We start from the raw sequence: 22,167 nt of genomic DNA on the forward strand, positions 1-22,167 counted from the left end.
TTGCTTTTATTTTTAGCCCCGACATTGAACACACCCTTGGTTTATTTTGGGTATTAAGAGTTTTCACTTCCTCTGAGTCACTCCGAAAACGACAATCTGAAGTTTTCATATGTTCACAAAGAGGTTGTGGAGTTTTCTTTCCTTTGAAGACTTTTGATCTATGAAAGTGTGTAAGTGAAAGATTTTATGTAAATGATTGTTAAATGTTATTCAAACCATGAGCCGATTACCATGCTTTAATGAAAATCTTTAATTTTTTTTTTTTAAATTACTTAGAACAATTCAAACAAACTAACAAAATAGAACCTGGTCATTTTTCTACAAAAACAAAGTTTTATGTATACAGTATGAAATCAGCCTAAAATTTGCAAGCATCAATTACACTTTCCCACTTGGACATATATACATGGTACAGTATATACACTCAAATGAAATACTGTAAGTACAGTCTGCAAGCTGTTTCTTTAAGCACTGGAATGTGTGTCCGTTATATTCCTGTGAGCGCGCCTTGATGAAGGCTTGAAGTCTGAGGACAGACAAGAGAAATCTTCCAAATTCAACACAAATAGGATAAAAAAAAGAGCACGATCCTGTAAGTACAGCAGAAAAAATATCACGACTGTGTAGGCAGCGACTTGTTCACAGCTGAGGCAGCTTGTCGACGGGTGTGTCAAATTTGAAGTCTGGAGGGAAAAGTTCCGCAGCTCGCGGGTAGATGAGTCGGTACGACTGTCTGATCGTAACGTCTGCGACACCGGCGATATCTCCGATTTCTGTGGAAGCATCAGACACAAAGTTGAAATGTTTGACTTGAAGTATTTTCTACATCAAAGAAGAAAAATAATTTCCTGTAGCTCAAAAATGCAAAGACTGAAAATAAAGTGAGAATTTTTTTGTAAACTGTCAGCGTCACAAGCGTCACATCTGGAGCTCAAAGGAGGCCCTTCGTCTTGCTCAAGAACACTTCAACAGGATGGATAACATTTTTTTCCTCAGTTCAGACAGTGGACTCTCAGCGTTACCCATTTCCCTTTTATCAGACTGGAGCACAGCTGTAAACGCATTTCACTGGAGTGATGTGTTTCACCCAACTACTTCCACTTTTGAAAGAATTCACATTTTCCTTTTCATAAATCATCAATAACTTATTAACATCAGATTCGGCAGATTTCCCACTGATCAGTTTTGGACAACGTACGAAGACCTGAATAAAACCATATCACACTTTGATGGTCACATTTTTTTTTTACAGATGGGCCCATTAACTATAATAGTTTGTCTAACTCAACACACTACTTGAGTATCAACAGCACGACTAAAACATTATCACTCACCTTTCTGGGTCTTCTTCTCTGCAGAGGCCTGGGAGGCCATGTAAATGGCTGCTGCAGCCACAGAGATGGGGCTTCTGCCGGGCACCAGGTCGAGCTCCACGGCCTTCCTGGCGATGAAGGTAGCCGCCATCTGCACTTGCTTGGGCAGCCCAAGGTTTGAGCAGAAGCGGGACATGAAGTCTCCTGTGGTGATTAGGTCCACGCTGGTCTCCAGCGCCTTCAGGATCAGCTTGAAGCATCTACCAATCTCCTTCTTAGAGATCCTGGAGACGGCACAGATCTCTGTGGAGGAAATGAGGAGGAGATTCAGTAAGATGGACTGAAGTGAAAGAAAACTTGAGTCTCTAGCCGTCTTCTCATATGAACTCCAGGCTATGAGAAACAGCCCCAGACATGGTCTGGAGTTGCCTTTTCACACATGTAGCACATAACCGGAGATTGTTGTGTCAGAGGCGTTCTCACCTACTGGAAACACTCTGTCTGGTTTAGGTGAGTGTTGGTGCCTGGATGCAGAATAGAAACATAATACCCACTTGCTAGCTGTGAATTGTCCGGATAATGACCTGCTCTATTCACACATCGTCTGAATGGACATTACACAGACTTAGCACCAGGGAGCTGGCAGGGTTAAGTCTGTTTAACGTTGGGTTCAACTGATCTGGACATTTGCGTTCTCACATAAAACTCCTCTGGGTAATGTTGAGAAAAGTTCAGAGTTGCAACAAAGTCTGAACATTTCAGCAAATTTTTTCTATCCACTCCCTGCGGTGACTTCCACAGTAAGACGAGAGAAGAGAAAGTGAAGAAATCGTGCATCCTTGACTTCTATATATAGTGTGTTTCCTTCTTAGGGACAAACCTTAGAGACAGGAATCAAATTGCCCTTGGTAATAATAGTGGTAAATTGCACACCACACATTAAACCCCATTGAGAAACACTTCAGGGACTTTGGGTCTGGGAAAAGGTGAGAGCAATTTTCAAACAATATACATCAACGTGCCACCATCACACAGCCACAATTTCTTTCTATACTGTCTGAAAATGTCATTAAATGTTTTTAACGGTGAGACAATACAGCACAAGTGAATTGAAAGAATAAAAGATTCATTACTGATAATCTATTATTGATACCATTGTGTGTATTTTGCTATCAATGTGTATTTTGAACAAATTCTTTTTGAAAAATATTTTAATTTAACACGAGAAGTTAAAACGTGATTTCTAGCCACCAGACATGAATTTAAAGAGGGACAATTCTTAAATTCTCAAGTGAGAAATGTGGAGATTTGGTCTGTTGAACATGTTACATGTTTGCATATATTAAGAAGTACCACTATTTGATCAGATTCAAGAGCAGCTGGATGTGAAATAATATGGCTATGGCAAATTCTTACAGGAAATTGTTTATTCTGACCTTTAAATGTTCTTGGTACACCTTCTTGTCTGCAGGCGATGTAGAGACAGGCAGAAGCAATGGCATCGTTGGCTCGACCCTTCAGGCTCTTCTGTTCATAAACCTGCTTGAATAAGTTGTTTGTTCTGTCCTGTAAAGCAAAAAATCATTTACAGCAAACACATTATTAGTAAAGGTCTTGATAACAATCTTCCCAAATTAAAATGAATGTTGATTTTTTTTTTAGAGATTTAATAGTGTTTGTATTCACAAACCCAAAATTACTGTTTTTGTGAAAGTTAATTGTCAAAATCTGTTTTTAAACATGGTCTTATCCTAATTTGGTTGAACTAAAACAAGACGACAACAGTCAAGCTGTGATATTTCAGTATAAGGGTGGACAACCAGTTGATTGTATGTGGCTCTTCTACTCACATTTCCTCTCTTTGTATTTCATTTTTAAATCACTATTATTTACTTCATTAATGCAAATTATTGCCACAAGAGAGCCAGTGTTTCCCAGTTAGTGGGACAAACCCCTTTATATAAACAGGCATATGAACATAACTTCCGCCCAGATTGGGCCAGTTCATATGCGACAACTGTCCCAGGTCATAGTCTGGTTGTCACTTTCAGCTGAAGACGGACGGTTTCACAAAAGACAGACTTTGACTATGGTTTAAATATAACAGATAGTCCGACTTCAGATAGACGTCTAAATGCATCCGTTGCACAAAGCAATTTAGTTATTGACTGTCTTAAATCGGACTGTGGTACAATGAATTCTGGGTAAATTAAGACTTTTTTCAAAATAAAAAAAAATGGCCGACAGGGTCACCACATCCAACCCTCAGAAAATGTTTGTCTAGCGGAAGAATTCAACAGTTACAAGGACGTTTTACTTGGGAAATTCAGCGAAGAGTAACAATAGGAAGAAAAACCTGCTTTGTAAAAAAAAAACTGCAGCGACAGTAAACTGTGTCAATCCCACCGTTGACAGAAGCATCAAATATGTTCAAAAAAGAAATAAAAATATGCTACAAGACACAAAAAAATAAATGTTTAAAAGAAGAAAATCCTAAAGCAGGAGGAGGACCACAGGAAAAGCTTGAAGACACTACTGAAATTGGGCAGTGGCCTCTGTTTGGGGGGGATAAACTGGACGAGAGCGCGGAGTATGTGGGATCAACAGCGGTGAGACTGGGGCTCACCCACCCGCACCGACAGCAGCCCGCCGCCAGCCTCCCGAGGGAGACGGACAATGACAGCCAAAATAACACACGTAACATTAAGGTAATAATGTCTCTAGTGATTGTTTGAATGACAGCAGTCAAAAGAAAAACGTATAACTTTGTGACGGTGGTTTTGGTATGCTAACGGCTGAGCCGGTAGCTAGCTGCCAACGATTTAACGATGCAGCCTTTGTGCAAGTGACGTGTCAACACACGCTACAACTTGGCCTTCAGAATAAAGTGGTGCTGTCGGTGTTTATTTTTCTTACCGACCCTGTCTTCGGACGCGTCTGGATGAGACAGCAGAGGAGGAGAGGCAGTTACTGCGGTCTCTAAAAACTCTTTCCCCTCTAGATGCTCTTTTCATAATAATGTTAGCAAACTACAAATTATTACCAATTTTTCTATTTTTTGTTGTTGTTGGGTGCTGCTGGCCAGCACAGGTGTCACTGATTGTTACCATGGTAACATTAGTCTGTGGTTAAGGTGTCTAATTTTTTTGGCTTAAAATTAGTCAGTCTTTTTTTTTTTTTGTGAAACAGTCTGACTTACATCAGACTGATCTATGAGCCAAATTAAGAGTGGTCTAATACTAGTCTGCAGGGTGTCCATATGTTTCAGTTATAAACCACTGGATCACAGAGAATTACATAATTATCACAGAAAGCTACATTTCGTTTCTCTTGTTCCTTTTCTCACTATGTTTCCCATGTGCGTGGTTTTCATTTTTCTCTCACTCTCTGAGTCAGCTGACCTTTAACGTGTGTCATCAGTGTCAGCTTCTACCGCTAAACAAAGACATCTGGTTCTGGAAGTGTCTGGAACAAACCAGGTAGAGACGAAAACAGTGAAGCTTTAGGTCTTTTTTAACTTACTATGATGTTCCTTGGCAGGTTGATGCGATCTGCCATGGTGCTGATTTCTTTAAAGGCATTGAGCATAGCCCGGTCAGAGCTGCTCATGGTCCGCCGGTTCTGGTACTTGGAGTTTCCGAACTCGTCAAAACTTGCTGCGCCTGTTCCCTGTGGTGTAAACATTGGATGTTTATTAGTAAAACTCTGAGGACGTGGTTTACTTTGATTGTGGTACTCAAGTGCTGCTATTACAAGACAGTAACAATGGTGTTTCTGCATCACTGTGGGATCCAAACTCTTAGCAGAGAAATATGTACTGGTTAATACTGAGATAAATGCTTTTATTATTATCCAAGCTTTCAGTGCCATGAGTGTTTCAGCACACCATTACCTATACATGCGCATCTGAACTAATATAGTCTAAAATATTCACATTGAAACTGGAGTGCTGTGATTAAACAACTGGAGATCTTCTGTCATCCTTCAAGTTATTTAAATCGCAAATACCAATATTTTGGAACAACTGTAATTTTCAGACATCAGGCACATCTGTCTCTCACCTTGCTGATCATGGTGGTTAGGTCTCCTCCATTGAGCAGTGGGTTCTGGGCATCTCCCACTCTGGATGGATCTTTAAGGGCCTTCTCATTAGAAAACGTCCTCCACTCTGAGCCCACATCGATTACACGGTCACCTGAGGAGAAATGGTTTGGAGAGTTGAATTAAAATAAATAAGATAAATAGGAAACCTAAATCTGGAGAGAACTAAAAGGAGGCACACGATCAATGTCTTACACATTCATTGTAACAAGCTTTAATTGGTAGATTTGCTGCATGGAAATAATGTCTGAGCTTATTTCAATGTAGACTTTGCGTTTGAGCGCTGGTGCTTTTATTCTTTGAGATTGAGTGCATGGCTTTTAGGCAGGGTGTCAACAACAGAAACCAAAATATAGTTTGTTTTAAATGTAAATGTAAAATTAACTTTTTTCTGTAATAGTATCCAGCAAAATCTTCACTCCAACACAGGCAAATTTTTCCCTTTGCAAACAACATCCTTTAAAATACAATGTTAAAATTAATACATTGAACTTGACTTTTGGTTTCAATACTTTTGAAGGCTAAACTTGATACCCTGCACACAGACCAACTAAATTCATTTTCAACCAACATCCAACTTGTTTCTTTCTCTCCTTTTTCTATCTTTTGTACTGACGGCTACACCCTTTGCTCTGAAACTGGTTCCTTTTTCCTTCCTTAATTGATAGAAACATGAGATGCTTAGTAATGAGGTAATGACGTATCGATTTTTACAAACAGTTTGTTTAAAGTTCAGCCAATCACCTGCACAGACAAACAGTTTGTGCTCCGTTCTTCCATCGGGTTGCATTACATCCCTCTGGAATAATTAAGCAGAAGATGGTGCAATAATCAGCACAATTCCCCTCTGCAAACACTCAACTGCTGTAAATACTGTGTCGATCCTTTTTGGCTCAGCTACAGCATTCTCCAAGTTTTACTCCTCTGCTGTTCTCAGTATTGTGGCTGTAAATCTGGTTCAATCAATTTACACATCATCCCCTTCCCTCTCTTTTCTCTCATTTTCTTATTACTGTCTGTTTGCAGTGAGGCAGGTATACATAAGAAAATATGGGTTCATCCAAAGGAAAAAGGTGTGACATGGGCAGGACGTACTGTCTGAACAGGGCCATTAGTTTCTTGCACTTATCATGACTGTCTGTTCTTGGAACTGTGTAGCAGGGTCGGGGATTAGATTTCTGATATTTTAATCCTGTTAAGATTTTTTTTTACCATCCATCAGCCTTTCTTATATCTAGAGGCAAAGTGACATTCATCTCCTCAGAGGTCACCCGAAGCTATGGGAGCAGGAACAGAGGGCGCTTCAGCTTGCATCAGAGAGCGGCTGGCGTCTCTCATCTCCTGTCTGACCTGGTCTGTGCTCAGGGGGCTCGTTAGAGGAGAACTCTGTGTCCCCTGCAGCTTTGTCTTACACTCTGCATCACATGTTAAAAGATGTTTTATCTGTGCCTGGCAAAGCAAGTATTTGCCTTCACAAAAAAATGTGATTTATTAATGCACAATCAAAACACTAGACCAGCACAAATAACTGCTAACTTTTTGTTCAGAAGCTTCTCTGATGTTCATTTATCTTTATATTTTTTTCAAATCATTCCTCTCTGCTCTTTATTGATCTCAATGTTCTTCTGGTCTCAGATTTAATCTAGGTGAGTGTTTCTTCATATTATATTTATTATTCTTGCCTTTGGTTCGAGTGACAAATTTAAGCATCAGATCACTTATATTGTAAAGAACCTTTTCTACTGTACATATGACAGACAATGGAAAAAAAAAAACTCTCGACAGCGAAGTGTATGGATTATTCAAAATAATACAATCAACACTGTCTCTGGAATAAGACACTACTATTGTAGTTTTTCTGTTCTTTGAACAACACAAGATTTGCATTTTCCTTTCTTGTATTTGTGTAGTGAAAGATGTTTTTGTGATCTGGGTGAATACAACATAAGACTTAAGACAAGCTAAACATTGTAGATTAATATCCAGAGGATGGTTGAACCACATTACATAATAAATATATTTATTGTGGCTGTGATTTCCACATTCTTTTCCACAAACTGTGGTCTTGTTTAGCATGTCATCTCAGGTTGTGTTCGAATGTAGAATTATTTTAACCATGGTTGCCTAAAACCACAGACACTGGCACAGGAAGACTGACGAGTGCGATTATCTAACTATGACAGAATTCAACCGAGAGAAGTTGAGATAAAAGAAACAAGTACAGGAAACCAAAATGGAAAGGAAGGACGTGTTCTCACACTGAAGCCTCTCTGATTAGAAAGCAAAAATGCATGTCTTTGTAGAGTGTATACTCACCTACTACAAGGCCGCATTCAGGGCAAATCATGTCCCCTGCTCTGTAGTCCTCCACCAATATGGCATCAGGGTGGTTGGGACACTGAACTCTGGGAAGGGTCAATCCCTCTCCACTAGAAAAGGATAACAACAATCAAATTGCTCAAAATGCAAGAAAGGGAAAATGAATGGGTGGGGTAGAGAGAGGTCATGATGAGGTCAAGACAGAAAACGTCAACAAAGTGTGCCTTGTAAGAAATCACTCATGAGAGGAAAATGGAATGGAAAATAACAGCCAATGTAATTCTGATCTCTGATATCCTGGGGGGAGGGTAAATTTAAATCATAATGATAGTTCAGATGTGTTTTGCATTTACACTTTCTTTTCCTCCTTTTGCTGCTGAGAAGATATGCCTGAGTGAATATTCTTCCACAACACATCTTACAAAACAACTGCTGTATGTTGTAATGGGTCTATTGGTCAAATGGGCCAAACTGGCTGAGGATGGCTTGGGCAGTGTCAGCACCTGAGTCCAGACAAAGGAAAACGATAAAAATAAATCTGGGTAAATGTTTTATTAATCTGTGATTAGCTTAATCAACAGCACAAGGGCAACATCAAACAATCTGAACTCAAAGCTGAACATGATCAGGTAGTTATGAAGCATCAGTGTCCTTACTAATTATTTTCATTATTGATGAATCTACTATTTGTCTTGAATAATTGTTTAGTCTATGAAATGCCAAACCACCCCTGAAAAATGCTCTATACAGTTTTACAGAATTGTAGACATTTTATATATAATAGCAAATTGTCATATCAGTAGTAAAGTAGTTGTAAGTTAGTTACAACAAAACACCAGATGAAAAGAAAACATAATTAGTTAGTGTGCCCACTTAAAGCCAGAGTCTATTCACTCAGAGTACGAACTTCAGACACGCTCCAGTGGACTCATGTTGCGTAAAAGGCTAAACGTACACATGCTGTACAGAAAACATTTGCATGTGTTTACAATAGGCAGGAGCGCTGATCCAGCACTCACAACCCGCAGTGAGTTTATATGTTAGCTCAAGTTTCCGCTTCACAGTACGCTAGCTTTATCACGATGTTAAACAGAGTAAAGGTAAAAGAAGCCTACGATGCGAGGCGACGTTAACGTGGTAACGAGCTGAAGCTATTGAGCGACGGGGAAGAGCAGCGGGGCTGTAACGGCGATACATACAGTGACTTCTGGCACCATCTAGCCAGCTACCTAGCTAACTAGCTGCTACCTAGCACAATACATCGTACGCCTAGCGGTGCGAATAAGGGCGTGGGTTGTTTTGACCAGAACTAGCTTGTCCTATCATGTCCAAATCAATATTGTTTTTACGAAGTAACATTCGCATAAAGAAAGCAGATGGTGTTGATTTAGTCAAAGTTGCTACGTACCGGCTTGTCGACGCCATATCACCCTCTCGCTCCGCCTGTGTGTCAAAGAAACAAATGCTTGCAGCACCTCTATTTATAACTTTTTCTGATCACGTGTCTGTTTGAGTACGGAAACCAAAGAGCCCAAACTAGACCAAATGTGCTTCGGTGTTTATCAGTTCTTTGTTGTAAAAGCAGGATTTCAAATGACAATAACACAACAATTCTAATTAATAGAGTTGTACCAATGGTATAACATGTAGCGATGTTCAAAGATATTTCTATGGATTCATGTTAAATTTAATTTCTCAGTGTGCTCACGAAACCTGGCGATCAGGCAGGCTACACCCAAGACAACCAAAGACGAACAATTAAAGAAACAAAGCAATACCATACTTAAATACAATTATAACAGCATACACCAATAAAATATCACTGAGTCACAGTGTATTGAATAGGTCTGTAATTGTAAGTAAACGTAAGCGATTTCCTTGTAAACTTCCTGTAAAGAATTCTGTTAATTCCAAGATCTGAGAACTCCCTTGAAAGGAAAGCATTTACACCTAACTAAAGAGTCATTTGTTATTAATGTATTATTTCAAACTATGCATTGCCTGCAAGACTCTCTTCAACCAATTATTTTCAGGAAATTTCCTTGGAAATTATAAGCAAATGGCAGACCTGTAAAACAAAGCGTTAACCCCCAACCAAAGCAGCACCTTTTTAATGTGTCATTGTGGTTGCCTCATACATGGGAACACAAAACCATCACTTGCTAACATATAAGAACAAGATAAATGCCACTTCCACTTTTTAAGACAAAGTTATACAAATGGTCACTGAAAACTTACAGTAACAACAAATCTCTAAACTGTACAGATTTACACCCTAACAAGCAAACTGATATAAAAGGCCTGTCCTATTGCTGTGTGACTGTGCCACCCTGTGTCTCTGACTCAGTACCAGTCTGTGACTGCACTGCTCCTTGGCACCATACTTTCCAGGCCTGTGAAGGAAACCACACAGAGCCACAAAGAGTTGCTTGACTTGGTCACGTTTCCGAGTAACACAATAACAAATCTAGATCTGTATGTAAATTAAATATCTATGACTTAACATAAACCAACAATACTTGCTATGTGTGGCAACAAAACTTATTTCTATAACCTTTACAAAAAGTCATACACTTCTTTGGAAACTGAAGTCAACTATGAATGATTGTAATGCATTATGATTACCTCAACAGTACCAGTAATAAAAATGCCAGTGCATCAAGAATACAGCAGGTGGCGCTAAATAAAAGCGTGTGCAAGGTTTGGAAAACAGCCAAGTCTCACTGGCCCAGCACTACACTCATTGTTCCAGGATGATGATTACAGTGATTAGTTTAATGGACAGAGAATTCAGAACTGATCTCTCATTTTCAGGTTATTCATATTAGAATCTACTTATTCCAATAGTGAAAAATCTGAGTCAGCCTGCCACAAAGTACAGTCACATTTTGCTGAGTACAAATCTGGGCTGAGAAATCTCATCCGACATCTGGCAAGTGCTGGCAGCTCATAGTGATGTGAATGTCTGAGTCCAATGTGAGTGAATCTGACTTGGTGGAAAACAGCCTTGATGTGGTCCTCCCATCAACACTGCAAATGATAAGCAATAACCAAACCTCTGTGTGTTCTGCAGCTGATTAAGGAGCCATACGGAGAGAATGTGTGCACCATGGGCTGTTAAGTTGTTGTTTTTTTTAACTGTTGAAACCAGAGTTTGGCTGAAAAGTGTGCCTGAGAAGCAATCACAGATCTTTAATACTTACTTTTCTAATACTATTGACAGTGAAAAAACCTCTGTTTGACTGAGTCTGACTGTGGAAACAAAACTTGCAGAAAAGGTTACAGATCGCAGCACACCACAGGTACACAAAATGCAAACAAGCATGTATTCTCAGGCTGTTTTTCTTTGTCTCAAACACACATGCAAATTCACACATGGTCCTAACTATCCTCAAACACCTCAGGGGCTGTTTATTCATTATTTCCCAACTGCAACAACATATCAAGCATCATTTTTATTTATGACTGATTTAAGTAATAACAAAGGATCAACACACGAGCAAACAGCATGTGTGCAAGCGCCCGGAGTGATGCATGTAATTTGACACACACAGGCGCACATCCCAATCCCAAATCCTCCCCACTACATGCCCAACACTAACCCCAACCTAATCCTGAATTTCCTACCCCCACTGTGAGTGGGTAAGACCTCTGTGTTTACTGTGCAGAGTTAATTCATTACCATAGAAACAGATTTATTTGTGTGGGTTTGTTATTGGGTTGTGGCTTTTGCCAAAATTTGAATGACTGTTTATTTTTTGCAGCTTCCTCACAAAGACATCACAGGTGTGTATATGTGATGTAAAGTTTAACCACTAGCTATTGTTTATAGGTGTGATACTACCCTGTGTATCCATTCCAAATCAGAGAGGGAGATCCATACTGAATAATTTATAGCTCACTGAGCAAATTCTCAACCCACTGAACTGGTTGCCAGGGGAATCATAGACTCCTCAGCTGTTTGGCCACATTACCTCCACCGGCAGGAAACCCCATGCTGCCCAACCACTGTGCCCGCTGCAACCCAGTATGACTGGTTCATTACAACATCACTATACCTTTATACCTACTCTCACCGCACCGACCACAGCCGAGATGTAATGCAATATAGACAACACAACGCCAGGGTCATTATAGGTCATTGCATAAATTTATATCAGATAAACACTTTATTATTAATATCTTCGCAATAAGGAAATTGTTGAAAACTGTTTTAGAAGAATTTATGTGACCATAGTGAGTATATACTCAGTTGTCAAAGACTTTTCTCATTCACTAAGGGTCCACTATAACTTGGCTATCACAAGATTGAGTCACTCAACTCTGAACAAACAACAGAAATAGGCAGTCTGATATATTATGTTGTATGTATTTTACCTGGTTTCTACAAATCCTGTAAAAAAAAAAAAGACAGACAAAATCAATCATCAGTGTAATTAGTCTGCATGTGTTTTTGTACGGTCACACACCACCTCGACATCTGATCTTGTAATCTGGCAGACTATAACACTACACGCCCCAGTGGCTGCTTTTCTTTCTTCCTTTTTTTTTCTTTCTTACTTTCAAAGTACACGGGTAAGCGTGAGTGAGAACAGAGTGCCAACAGCCAGCAGCCCAGGACCGGTTGAAACCTGTATTGGTTGCAAGTGAAAAGACACTTCCTCCACCCAGTGCATCACCAACCAAATCCAGAAAGAGCTGGAAGTGATGCATGAGTTCAGCACTCAGGGTCCTATTGACAGTTGAGTTCATCATTACCAATAAAACATATAGACAGAATAATATGTAGACAGATAGTAGCACAGTGGATAAACAATGTTGCGTTATCAGTACATGTGATAATAACAGTTTTGTTTGTCTAATATGGTGCAGCATGTCAAACACGTGTCTTGTGGACAAAATGCACATGTGAGTCTAGGTCTTAATTAGTCAGCAAAGTTATTTCAGCCATCAACAACACACATTTTGTGGTGTCTGAGATTGAAACAAAGAAGGGGAAGCTGGTGTTGCGTTTATGTCCCGTTGGAAAGATGTTAGAAAAGAGAACTCAGTCTTCAGTTGGTACCCTATAAAAGCTCATCTTCTTTCTGTAACACATTATTTGTTTTTCATTAGCTGAATACTTACAAAATTTGTTATAGATATCACTTTGTTTGCTACATACTGTACAACAGTAAATAGGCATTTTTCACAGCAGACATTTTGACTTATTATAGTAGGAATGGCACAGGTTTTACTAACAACATTAAGCCTCATTATTCCCTTATTTACACTTGTGCTTGTCCTACAGTGACATGTCAAATGTCCCTGAAAAGGGTCTATGTAAAACCATTTGTGGCTCCACTGGCCCATTTGTTACTTTTGTGATTTGGTTACATAGTCCCCTGCAAACCTTTTGCATAACATTTTTAACTGTTTTCTTTCTACTTAACCCCTGTTAAAACCGACACGTCCTCTTTTTGCTTGAACGTATGGTGAAGGCTGCACCAATGGCAAGTTTCAAGTTAAAATATTTAATGAACATTATCCATTTTTTATTGGAACAATACCCCCGCCCCCTAACAAGCTCAAAGGTTCTCACAATTGTAGGCTTATTATGTTGAGAGCCATACCGCAGTGCTGGGGGAACAGAAACCCCCTTTGACAAGTTCCCACAATAGTCCGTGTCATGCTAAGCAAATACAGAGCTTTTTCAGATTCCTATATTGTGCTAGAGAGCTGGGGAATATTATATTATATTTATCATTATGTTTCATATAAATCTGTGCAACCCTGGGAACATAAGAAAGACCCCGTTGTGAACATATTGACATATCATATCATCACCCTCAGGACGAACTTGCAAGCAAACTATTGCATATTATTCATTCAGTGGTTAGGCAACACCAGCTTTTATTTAGAGTAATGTTTCTGTTCACCTGGGGAAGTCCAATGTTCACTCTCTATTAGCTCTGTTCTTCAGTGTGGTCTCTACTAACCTCTTCGGCTGCTACGTTCACCTGCTGGTCCTTCACTGTATCTGTCTGCTGCTTTTTATTTATTTATTTATTTTTAATTTATTATTTAGCTTTATGGTGTCCTGCTAAAAAAAGGACACCACAAAGTTGCGGGCCAGACAGCGGAACAATGAGCTGGAACTCACTCTCCATAAAGCCGAGGAGAGCTGCAGATTCAGCTGATAACTCTCTGCAGGTTCATCACTGCGAACCACCTCTTTCACGTTGTAACATTGTTTTCACGTTGTCATTTGATACACTGTTGGTGTATAATATCGGCTATTAAATATAAACTTTCGGTTCTTTTCAGCCGAGCCGCTGGCCTGTAACACTTTTTTCCCGATACGCTCTGAACGCCGCATCAGATAAGCTCGCAGGCGGTGTCTTCGGGAACTTGCCGTAATGTCATCCTCCAATGAGAAGCGCCCATAACACCCACAACAGCGGTCTGTGCGGCTCCATGTTGGATCTACCTTTTCTTAGAAATATATTGCGCCGGAGGTCTGTCTGCGCATATTGTCCAACGCACTGCCGGCTCTGCTCCGCGAGCTCAGGTATGAGGGATGTAACCGACGAACCGTGCTGTCACGAGCAAATGTTCTTTAGAGCTTTGTTTTACACACCGGCGTCATTCTCGCAGTTTTTAACGGGGTTGAGAAATTAGGTTAGAGGCGCACCTGAAGAACGGAGCGAAAAGTGGCATGCAGGCTGAGGAAGAAATAATTGGATTGAGATAACACCACACAGACAGTAAGTATATTTCTCTCACTATGTTTTAAAGAATTTATCCAAAGCATAGTAATAATCAATAACTTGACTTCCCGCGTGGCCGAGGAGGTAATGATTTCCAGAGAAGAAACTGGTTACCTGGTGTGAATGTTTAACGCCGGGACACATGACGATTCTCAATTTCACATGTTTCAACAGGTCACCTGACCCAGTACACCAACAGATAACTTACTGCGCAAGAACCTCTCACGTGAGGAAAGCAGTCCAATTCTTCACCATCCAGCAGCTATAGAAACGTGTTTTTTTTCTCTTGTGGTAGGAAACAGTTCTGCCTAAATACAAAACTGCACACAACATGTTTTCCACATGGCCAGACTGCGACCTATTTCCTTGCTGTCTGGAGCCCATGTGTTAGTCTCAGATCTGACTCTTAAGTTAGTTTACACATAACTGTCTGTAACTTTAAACTCATAATTTATCTTAATTAACATACAGTGCAGTGGCCTTTAAGAAGTGGTGAAGTTCATCTTTATCTCTGACTCAGTCCCCGCTCTGAGAGGAAGGGGACTCCCCACCACCCTGCCTCCGCTGCCAGTGCCCCGCCTGTGGTGCTGGGGCTCGCCCTTTCCTGGGGGCCCTCAAGCACAAAGCTTTTTAATTTTTTTTTTCCATAGCTCATTTGGTTGTTTCTTACACCATCTGCTAAGAGACAGGGGGAGGGTTTAGGGTTGTGTTACAAACCACTTTGAAGCCACTATCAACTTGTTGCTGTTGTGTGGTCTGTAAAAATAATTAGATCCTTAAATATCATGCATGACCTCTTAGTTTGATTTGACCTCCCTGACAGCAATGTAAACATCATGACACAATAAAGAACGGGAGATATCGAAGCAAAATATAACACTAAAACCTCCATGAAGCACAATGCTGCGAACTCATGACCTGACGAGGAGCTATGCATTCAGCCCTGCCTACCACTCCAGCTTAATCAAATTTAGCCGACTGTATAGGCCCTCTGCATGGCAGACACTCTGACATGTCACAGTAGGAAAGGCACAGGTGTTACTAAGAACATTAGCAATGGCTCAGTTCTGTTCAGGTGTCCCAGTAAGCCATGGCAGTGTGACAGTGACAGTGAGTCAGCCTGCACAACAACAGGAAACCAACACCATTTAGCCATCGTTATAATTTTATAATTTACACCTGTGCTTTGCCTTCTGTGACATGTCAGATGTGATCTTTGAAAGAGGCCTGTTGTTGAGTAAAATGGCACTATGAGAAAACACCAATATAACACCAGCTACACACTAACACACCAAGGCAAGTATGTTAGTACTGTACTATACTGCTGGATAGGTGTGTTAATTATCTCAATCTTTTCATTCTATTCCTGTTGGTTTTTATGGGTAAAATCTGTGTCAACTACAGTGACAAAATGGAAAATTATCTTTTAAATCAAAAAATACCATTCACACCTCACAGGATAAAGTCAAATATATATATTTCCTTCTTAGAAATGCCCTAATTTTACATTATTCACATGCAGGAAATACCTTCTTTTTGGAGTACAGATCAAACAACAAATCATTTATTAACTTATTTATTCATAAAAACTTTTAAATTAGAAATGGTGCTTTAAATGTGTTTCTTTGGGTTAGAAGCAAGAAAACGGATGAGAGAAGATACAGGCAGCCCTCATGATACAGAAGTGCCACATCTTCTATATAAGGGGAAAAAAAGCAAGGTTTTCAGTGATTCACTGAATGAATATGTGTGTGCCAAATATCATAGTGAGTCAGAACAGTTGGTGGCCTTATGCTCACATAAAAGGACACAACATTGTTCCAGTAACCACTAGTTGTAACAAGTCTTGATTTAGCACAATCTTGGCTCTGTGCTTAAACATAATTAAAACTTACCTCAATGAAACTGGACTGAGAAGTGAGAGCAAGTGAGAGTTGAGTTTAGCACACCAGGATAAAACGATGGAGCAGAGTCACACTCAGCGGTGCCTTGACAGTTACACGTTCACACCATGTAGAGCTGGGGGTTAAACGTGTTAGTTGAGCAGCTTTAGCAGGGAGTACGACATGGAAATCTGCTGTGGATTTGCCCCCCAGAAAGGTTTTAACTTCCTTGTGTATGTTTGTGCTGGCTAATTTTTAATTTTTTTTTTGTTTCCTGAAAGTAATCTAAACAGAGACATTTCACAGCCATTTTAAATGGGCTCCACTTATTAGCAATTATAGATTAATTTGTGAATTATTTTCTCTATCACTCGTTTGTTCTATAAAATGTCATAAAACTGAGAAAGTTTAGAGCCCAAGGTAAATTCTTTATATGTCTTTTCTCCAACCAACTGTGTTAAACCCAAAGATATTACATGTACAGTGACATAAAAATGTTTGGAATTTTTTGGTTGCAAAATCACTCAAATGATTGAGTCAGTTTTTTGCATGTTAATGTAACATACAGTTGATTTAAGTGCAGAATACTCTGAGTACATTAAGTGACTCTCCTCCATTTGTTGCAGTGATGTTCACACTCACTGAGGTTGCATCTTTGAATGACATCCAGCCGACGTACCGCATCCTAAAGCCATGGTGGGATGTCTTCATGGACTACCTGGGGCTGGTCATGCTCATGCTGGCTATATTCGCCATGACCATGCAGATCACCAAGGACCAGGTGGCCTGCCTTCCTTGTTTGGAGGACCCAGAGGAGGCTTCAGGACCTAAACCGGACTCATTCCCCCAGCAGAACGCACACGAAGGAGCTTCATCTGCAGCCACCGGGGCCCCTGTGGTAACCACCCTCCCATTTGTCACCAAGGACTTACCAGATGAAGCTGTCCATGAGATCCACGTTACACACCAACACACTGTGGTGGCAGAGAAATATGCCAATCAACCTCAACCAACGGGGGTCAAGACCAATTTGGACTATCAACAATATATCTTTATCAACCAAATATGTTACCATGTTGCCTTGCCCTGGTACTCCAAGTACTTTCCATACCTCACTCTCATCCACACACTTGTTCTCATGGTCAGTAGCAACTTCTGGTTCAAATACCCCAAAACAAGCTCAAAGATTGAGCATTTTGTTTCTATCCTGGGTAGATGTTTTGAGTCTCCCTGGACTACGAAGGCTTTGTCTGAAACAGCCTGTGAGGACTCGGAGGAGAACAAACAGAGGTTTACCGGCACCTCCTCAGTACCAAAGCAGGTATCTTTAGAGGGGAAGGATGACGGCGCGGGTGTCAACTCATCCACTCCCATGCTCGGGGTGAAGTTTTCTGCGGATAAGCCCATCGCGGAGGTCCCCAGTAGTATGACAATCCTGGACAAAAAAGATGGGGAGCAGGCTAAAGCCTTATTTGAGAAAGTGAGAAAATTCAGAGCTCATGTGGAGGACAGTGATTTCATCTACAAGCTTTATGTAGCACAGACCATTGTCAAAACTGTCAAGTTTATTTTGATATTGTCCTACACTTCAACCTTTATGGCCAAGATTAATTTTAAGCACAGCTGTGAACCTGATGTTAAACAGCTAACAGGATACAGAAAGTTCTTCTGTACGCACAATATGGCGTTCATGCTTAATAAGCTGCTTATTAGCTACATGGCTTTGATTTTGATCTATGGGATGGCGTGCTTGTACTCTCTCTTCTGGGTGTTTCGACGACCTCTGAAAGAGTACTCATTCGAGAAGGTCAGGGAAGAGAGCAGCTTTAGTGACATTCCTGATGTCAAAAATGACTTTGCATTCCTCTTACACATGGTTGACCAATATGACCAGCTCTACTCCAAGCGCTTTGGTGTCTTCTTGTCCGAGGTCAGTGAAAACAAGCTGAGGGAGATCAGTCTCAATCATGAGTGGACCTTTGAAAAACTGAGGCAGCTTGTGACCCGTAATGCACAAGACCAGCAGGAGTTGCACCTTTTCATGCTCTCTGGACTCCCGAATGCAGTGTTTGACCTCACAGACTTAGAAGTGCTTAAACTGGAGCTGATTCCCGAGGTGAGGTTCTCGGCAAAGGTCTCCCAGATGACCAGCTTGCAGGAGCTGCATCTCTGCCACTGTCCCGCCAAAGTAGAGCAGACAGGTTTTGCTTTCCTCCGTGACCATCTTCGCTGTCTTCATGTCAAGTTCACAGATGTTGCCGAGATCCCAGCTTGGGTGTATTTGCTAAGGAATTTGAGGGAGCTTAACCTAATTGGCAACTTGAGCTCGGAAAATAACAAAATGATCGGTCTAGAGCCCATGCGAGATTTAAGGCATTTAAAGACATTGTGCCTGAAGAGCAACCTCACTAAAATGCCCACAAACATCACAGAGCTTTCGCAACACTTGATTAAATTAGTAGTACACAATGATGGTACAAAACTGCTGGTACTTAATAGTCTGAAAAAGATGACGAGTCTCATTGAACTGGAGCTGTACAGCTGTGAACTAGAGAGGATTCCCCACGCTATTTTCAGCTTGACCAACTTACAGGAGCTTGACCTGAAATCTAACAACATCCGAACCATAGAGGAGATCATCAGCTTCCAGCACCTCAAGAGGCTGACGTGCCTTAAACTGTGGCACAACAAAATAATCACCATCCCACACTCCATCGGGCAGGTCAAGTCTCTGGAGTCTCTCCACCTCTCACACAACAAACTGGAGACCCTGCCTCCAGCCTTGTTCACTCTACCTAAACTGCGGCACTTGGATGTGGGCCACAACTCCATCACAGTGCTCCCTCCAGATGTTGGCCTCCTCCACAACCTCCAGCACTTAGCCATCAACTCCAACAAGCTGGAGGTGCTGCCCAAGCCTCTGTTCAGATGCAACAAGCTGAAGGTGCTTTGTCTGGGGAACAACGCACTCACCGTGCTGCCAGAGGCTGTGGGTCAACTGGTCCAGCTCACTCAGCTGGAGCTAAGAGGAAACTGTCTGGACAGACTGCCCGCCCTGCTCGGAAACTGCCGCCTGCTGCGCAAAAACTGCCTGGTTGTGGAGGACCATCTCTTTGACACGCTGCCTGTGGAAGTCAAGGAGAGTATCAGCCGAGAGACCAACGTGTCCTTTACAAGTGGCTTATAGCACAAAAACCACAACACTGACAGGCCTGCAGCTCCGGCGGTTCATAACATGCCTGTATAATGGATGGAAGAGACTTTTTATTATTCTAATATCCACAAAAATGAATGCATTCTCTTAATTATTTTAATTGGTTTTCTTAGTTGCTTTTGTATTAAAACAACACAGATTGCTTTTTTGTTGTTGAGTACGTATCTAATTCAGCAATTTGTTTCGTCTTTTAGCTTTTCCATAGCTTTAATAAAAGATTAGAAATTTAGCTTCTCTATAGACCAAAACAGCTCCAATGACACAGTATGTAGATTTATCATTATTGTTTTAGGTACTCAGGTATAATTGTTACCATGGGGAACAATCTTTTGCCTTAACTGCTGCTATTTTTTTACAGTGAGGACTTTCACAAACTTAAGGCCAAATATGAATATTTCATGTCGTCTTGTCAGTTTTTCAAACAAGATATTATCCACAGAACAAGTTCTATACGTTATGGAAGCAGACACAATGCAATGCTCCTGTCTTGGTAGTATTTAACTTTTGTTGAAATCATATAACCTTTATTTTCTTTGATGTCTTGTAGCTAACAGAGTGAGTATAGAGTAGTAAACTCCAGTGGAGACTAAGCACCAGAAATGAACCTTTACCTTACTGTTGTAGAGATTGTACACTAAGGCCTATAGTAATTCGTTTGCACAATGAAAACTCAACGATTTAAGGATCGGCGAATGTCCTTTGTGATAATATGTTCTCAGACAATGGTAAGCTGATAAAAGGGAAATCTGAAAACTATCTTTTTTTTAAAATCACGCTTTAAAATTTGAAATATGTGATGAAACTGACCACAGGTGAGACTGATTATCCTACATGTCAGAATCATGTACTGACGAGAAACATGTCTGCCTTCTTTCTTCTCTATGTATTTCTGTGTAGGCCTAAATATGTGTGTTCCTGGGAGTTGCTGTACCACCTCAGTGACCCTAAGCTCAAAGTTCACAACTTTATGGCACAATAAAACGAGATTTTAGATGAATGTCTAATCATTATTCATCCACTTCAAGTACACTCCGCTGAACTCAACTACAGTCTCAATGCTGAAATAGACATGCAGGTCTCTGCAGTTTATGAAGAATCAAAGTAAATTCAAAGGAAAGTAACTATGATGCTTTAAATAGAAAATCTCTTATATATGTAAAACATACAAATGCATTTTTATCAAGTGTAACATGTCAAAAGTCTACCCATAGTGTACTTAACATGTAAATTTGCATTTCTTTCTTGCTTTTGTTTCCTGTCTACAAAATAAGGGTTTTTGCTCATGTCCCCCTAGGGGCTCTGTAAAGTAAAGTTCTTTTGTGACTGAGGTTACAGTGACCTCAGCTGTTCACAGTGAATCGGATCATGACATCAAAATGCTGAATCCACAATGAAACAGTTAAATCAGTCCACATTATGTGCTTCCAGGTCACTGTTCACAGTAAAGACGCTTTGGTCTTTGTCTTGACATCACAGTTTTTTTTTTTCTTCTGGTTTTGTGAGGCTTAACCCACATGATCCATAATCTTTTTCACCAGCTGTCTAATGTTAATATGATGAGAATAGATGTCTTGAGCTCATTCATCCATATGATCCTACAGAAGATAGTTCTGCTAAATGTATGATTCCTATCAGTAAATTCTCCAGTATATGAGTTGGATTTGACAGGGAACTTAAAAACCAGTAGCATTGTTGGTGTGAGTGAGTCCTGTTGAGGAGGAACAATACCTTCACTGTTTCTGTGTAGATCTTGGCCAGGTCGCAGAGGTCACGTGTGTTGTCCATGTATGTAGCCCTCTGTTCAACACTAATTAATGGCCTTGCAGAAATATTCTGAATAACTGAACTTTTCCCAAGAGTTTACATCACGATGTACCCGTCCTTGAGATATTCTATCCTGGCGCTAAAGGCTACAGCACATACTGCAGCTTATTCTGTCTACACACATTCACTTTGTTTAGTCTTTGTTTAGTCTAACTCACCTGTCAGCAGATGCTCATGTCTGCTGCACATGCTACTGTGACCTCTGCAGGGCATTTGTAAAGTTATACTTAAAGCATTCAGGTGTGTGCCTTTATTAAGCTTTATTTATTCTGTTTGTTCATAGATTTACCATGAAGGTGCATTTTTTTATGCCTCCGTGTCAGTGACGGTCAGGTTCAGGCAACATGTTTTTGGGTTGTCCGTCTGTCCCGTTCCTGTGAGCTGAACTGATTAGATTTTGGTGAGGAAAAGTCAAAGTTCAAGGTCATGGCGACCTCACATTCTTGTGAATGCGACATCACCAATTCATACGCTAATCATGACAATTTAACACAAATGTCTAATAGGATAAAATTATGACATTCTAAACACTTCTTGCTATTACTCAACACTGTAACTCAGGAACAGAAGGGGACATTACGACCACAATATCTGCAACTTGGCTGAGGCGCCGATTCCAGTTTCCTCATTGTAAAGTTAGTGTTAACCCTTTAGTGTAATATAACTGAGCCTGTATAAAGGTTTGATGGATTGACATTATTTGCAGTGGTGACCAAAGATGGATCAGTGTCAGCTAAGCCAGGAATGACTTGGCCTTTCTATTA

The 22,167-nt window shown here is 40.4% G+C and overlaps 2 protein-coding genes across 4 annotated transcripts; one reads left to right on the top strand and one right to left on the bottom strand.

Moving 5' to 3' along the window:
* Positions 1-288: 288 nt before the first annotated feature.
* On the bottom strand, positions 289-9,206 carry gtf2b (general transcription factor IIB). The gene is made up of 7 exons (XM_022754919.1): positions 9,142-9,206; positions 7,731-7,843; positions 5,375-5,508; positions 4,836-4,982; positions 2,750-2,879; positions 1,335-1,616; positions 289-773 (listed from the first exon to the last, which is right to left on the bottom strand). The coding sequence occupies exons 1-7, from the start codon at positions 9,156-9,158 to the stop codon at positions 640-642; spliced, it is 957 nt and encodes a 318-aa protein (XP_022610640.1). The 5' UTR covers positions 9,159-9,206; the 3' UTR covers positions 289-639.
* Positions 9,207-14,179: 4,973 nt separating this feature from the next.
* Positions 14,180-20,576, top strand: lrrc8d (leucine rich repeat containing 8 VRAC subunit D). 3 transcript variants are annotated; one of them, XM_022754898.1, is made up of 3 exons: positions 14,180-14,479; positions 14,657-14,773; positions 16,992-20,576. In XM_022754898.1, the coding sequence occupies exon 3, from the start codon at positions 16,994-16,996 to the stop codon at positions 19,550-19,552; it is 2,559 nt and encodes an 852-aa protein (XP_022610619.1). In that variant the 5' UTR covers positions 14,180-14,479; positions 14,657-14,773; positions 16,992-16,993; the 3' UTR covers positions 19,553-20,576. The 3 variants fall into 3 exon arrangements, with proteins under 3 accessions (XP_022610619.1, XP_022610620.1, XP_022610618.1); XM_022754899.1 differs by having other exon boundaries at positions 14,657-14,708; XM_022754897.1 differs by lacking the exon at positions 14,657-14,773.
* Positions 20,577-22,167: the final 1,591 nt, after the last annotated feature.

Source organism: Seriola dumerili, unplaced genomic scaffold (assembly GCF_002260705.1).
Source record: "Seriola dumerili isolate Sdu_G_001 unplaced genomic scaffold, Sdu_1.0 BDQW01000226.1, whole genome shotgun sequence".
Classification (NCBI taxonomy): Eukaryota; Metazoa; Chordata; class Actinopteri; order Carangiformes; family Carangidae; genus Seriola; species Seriola dumerili.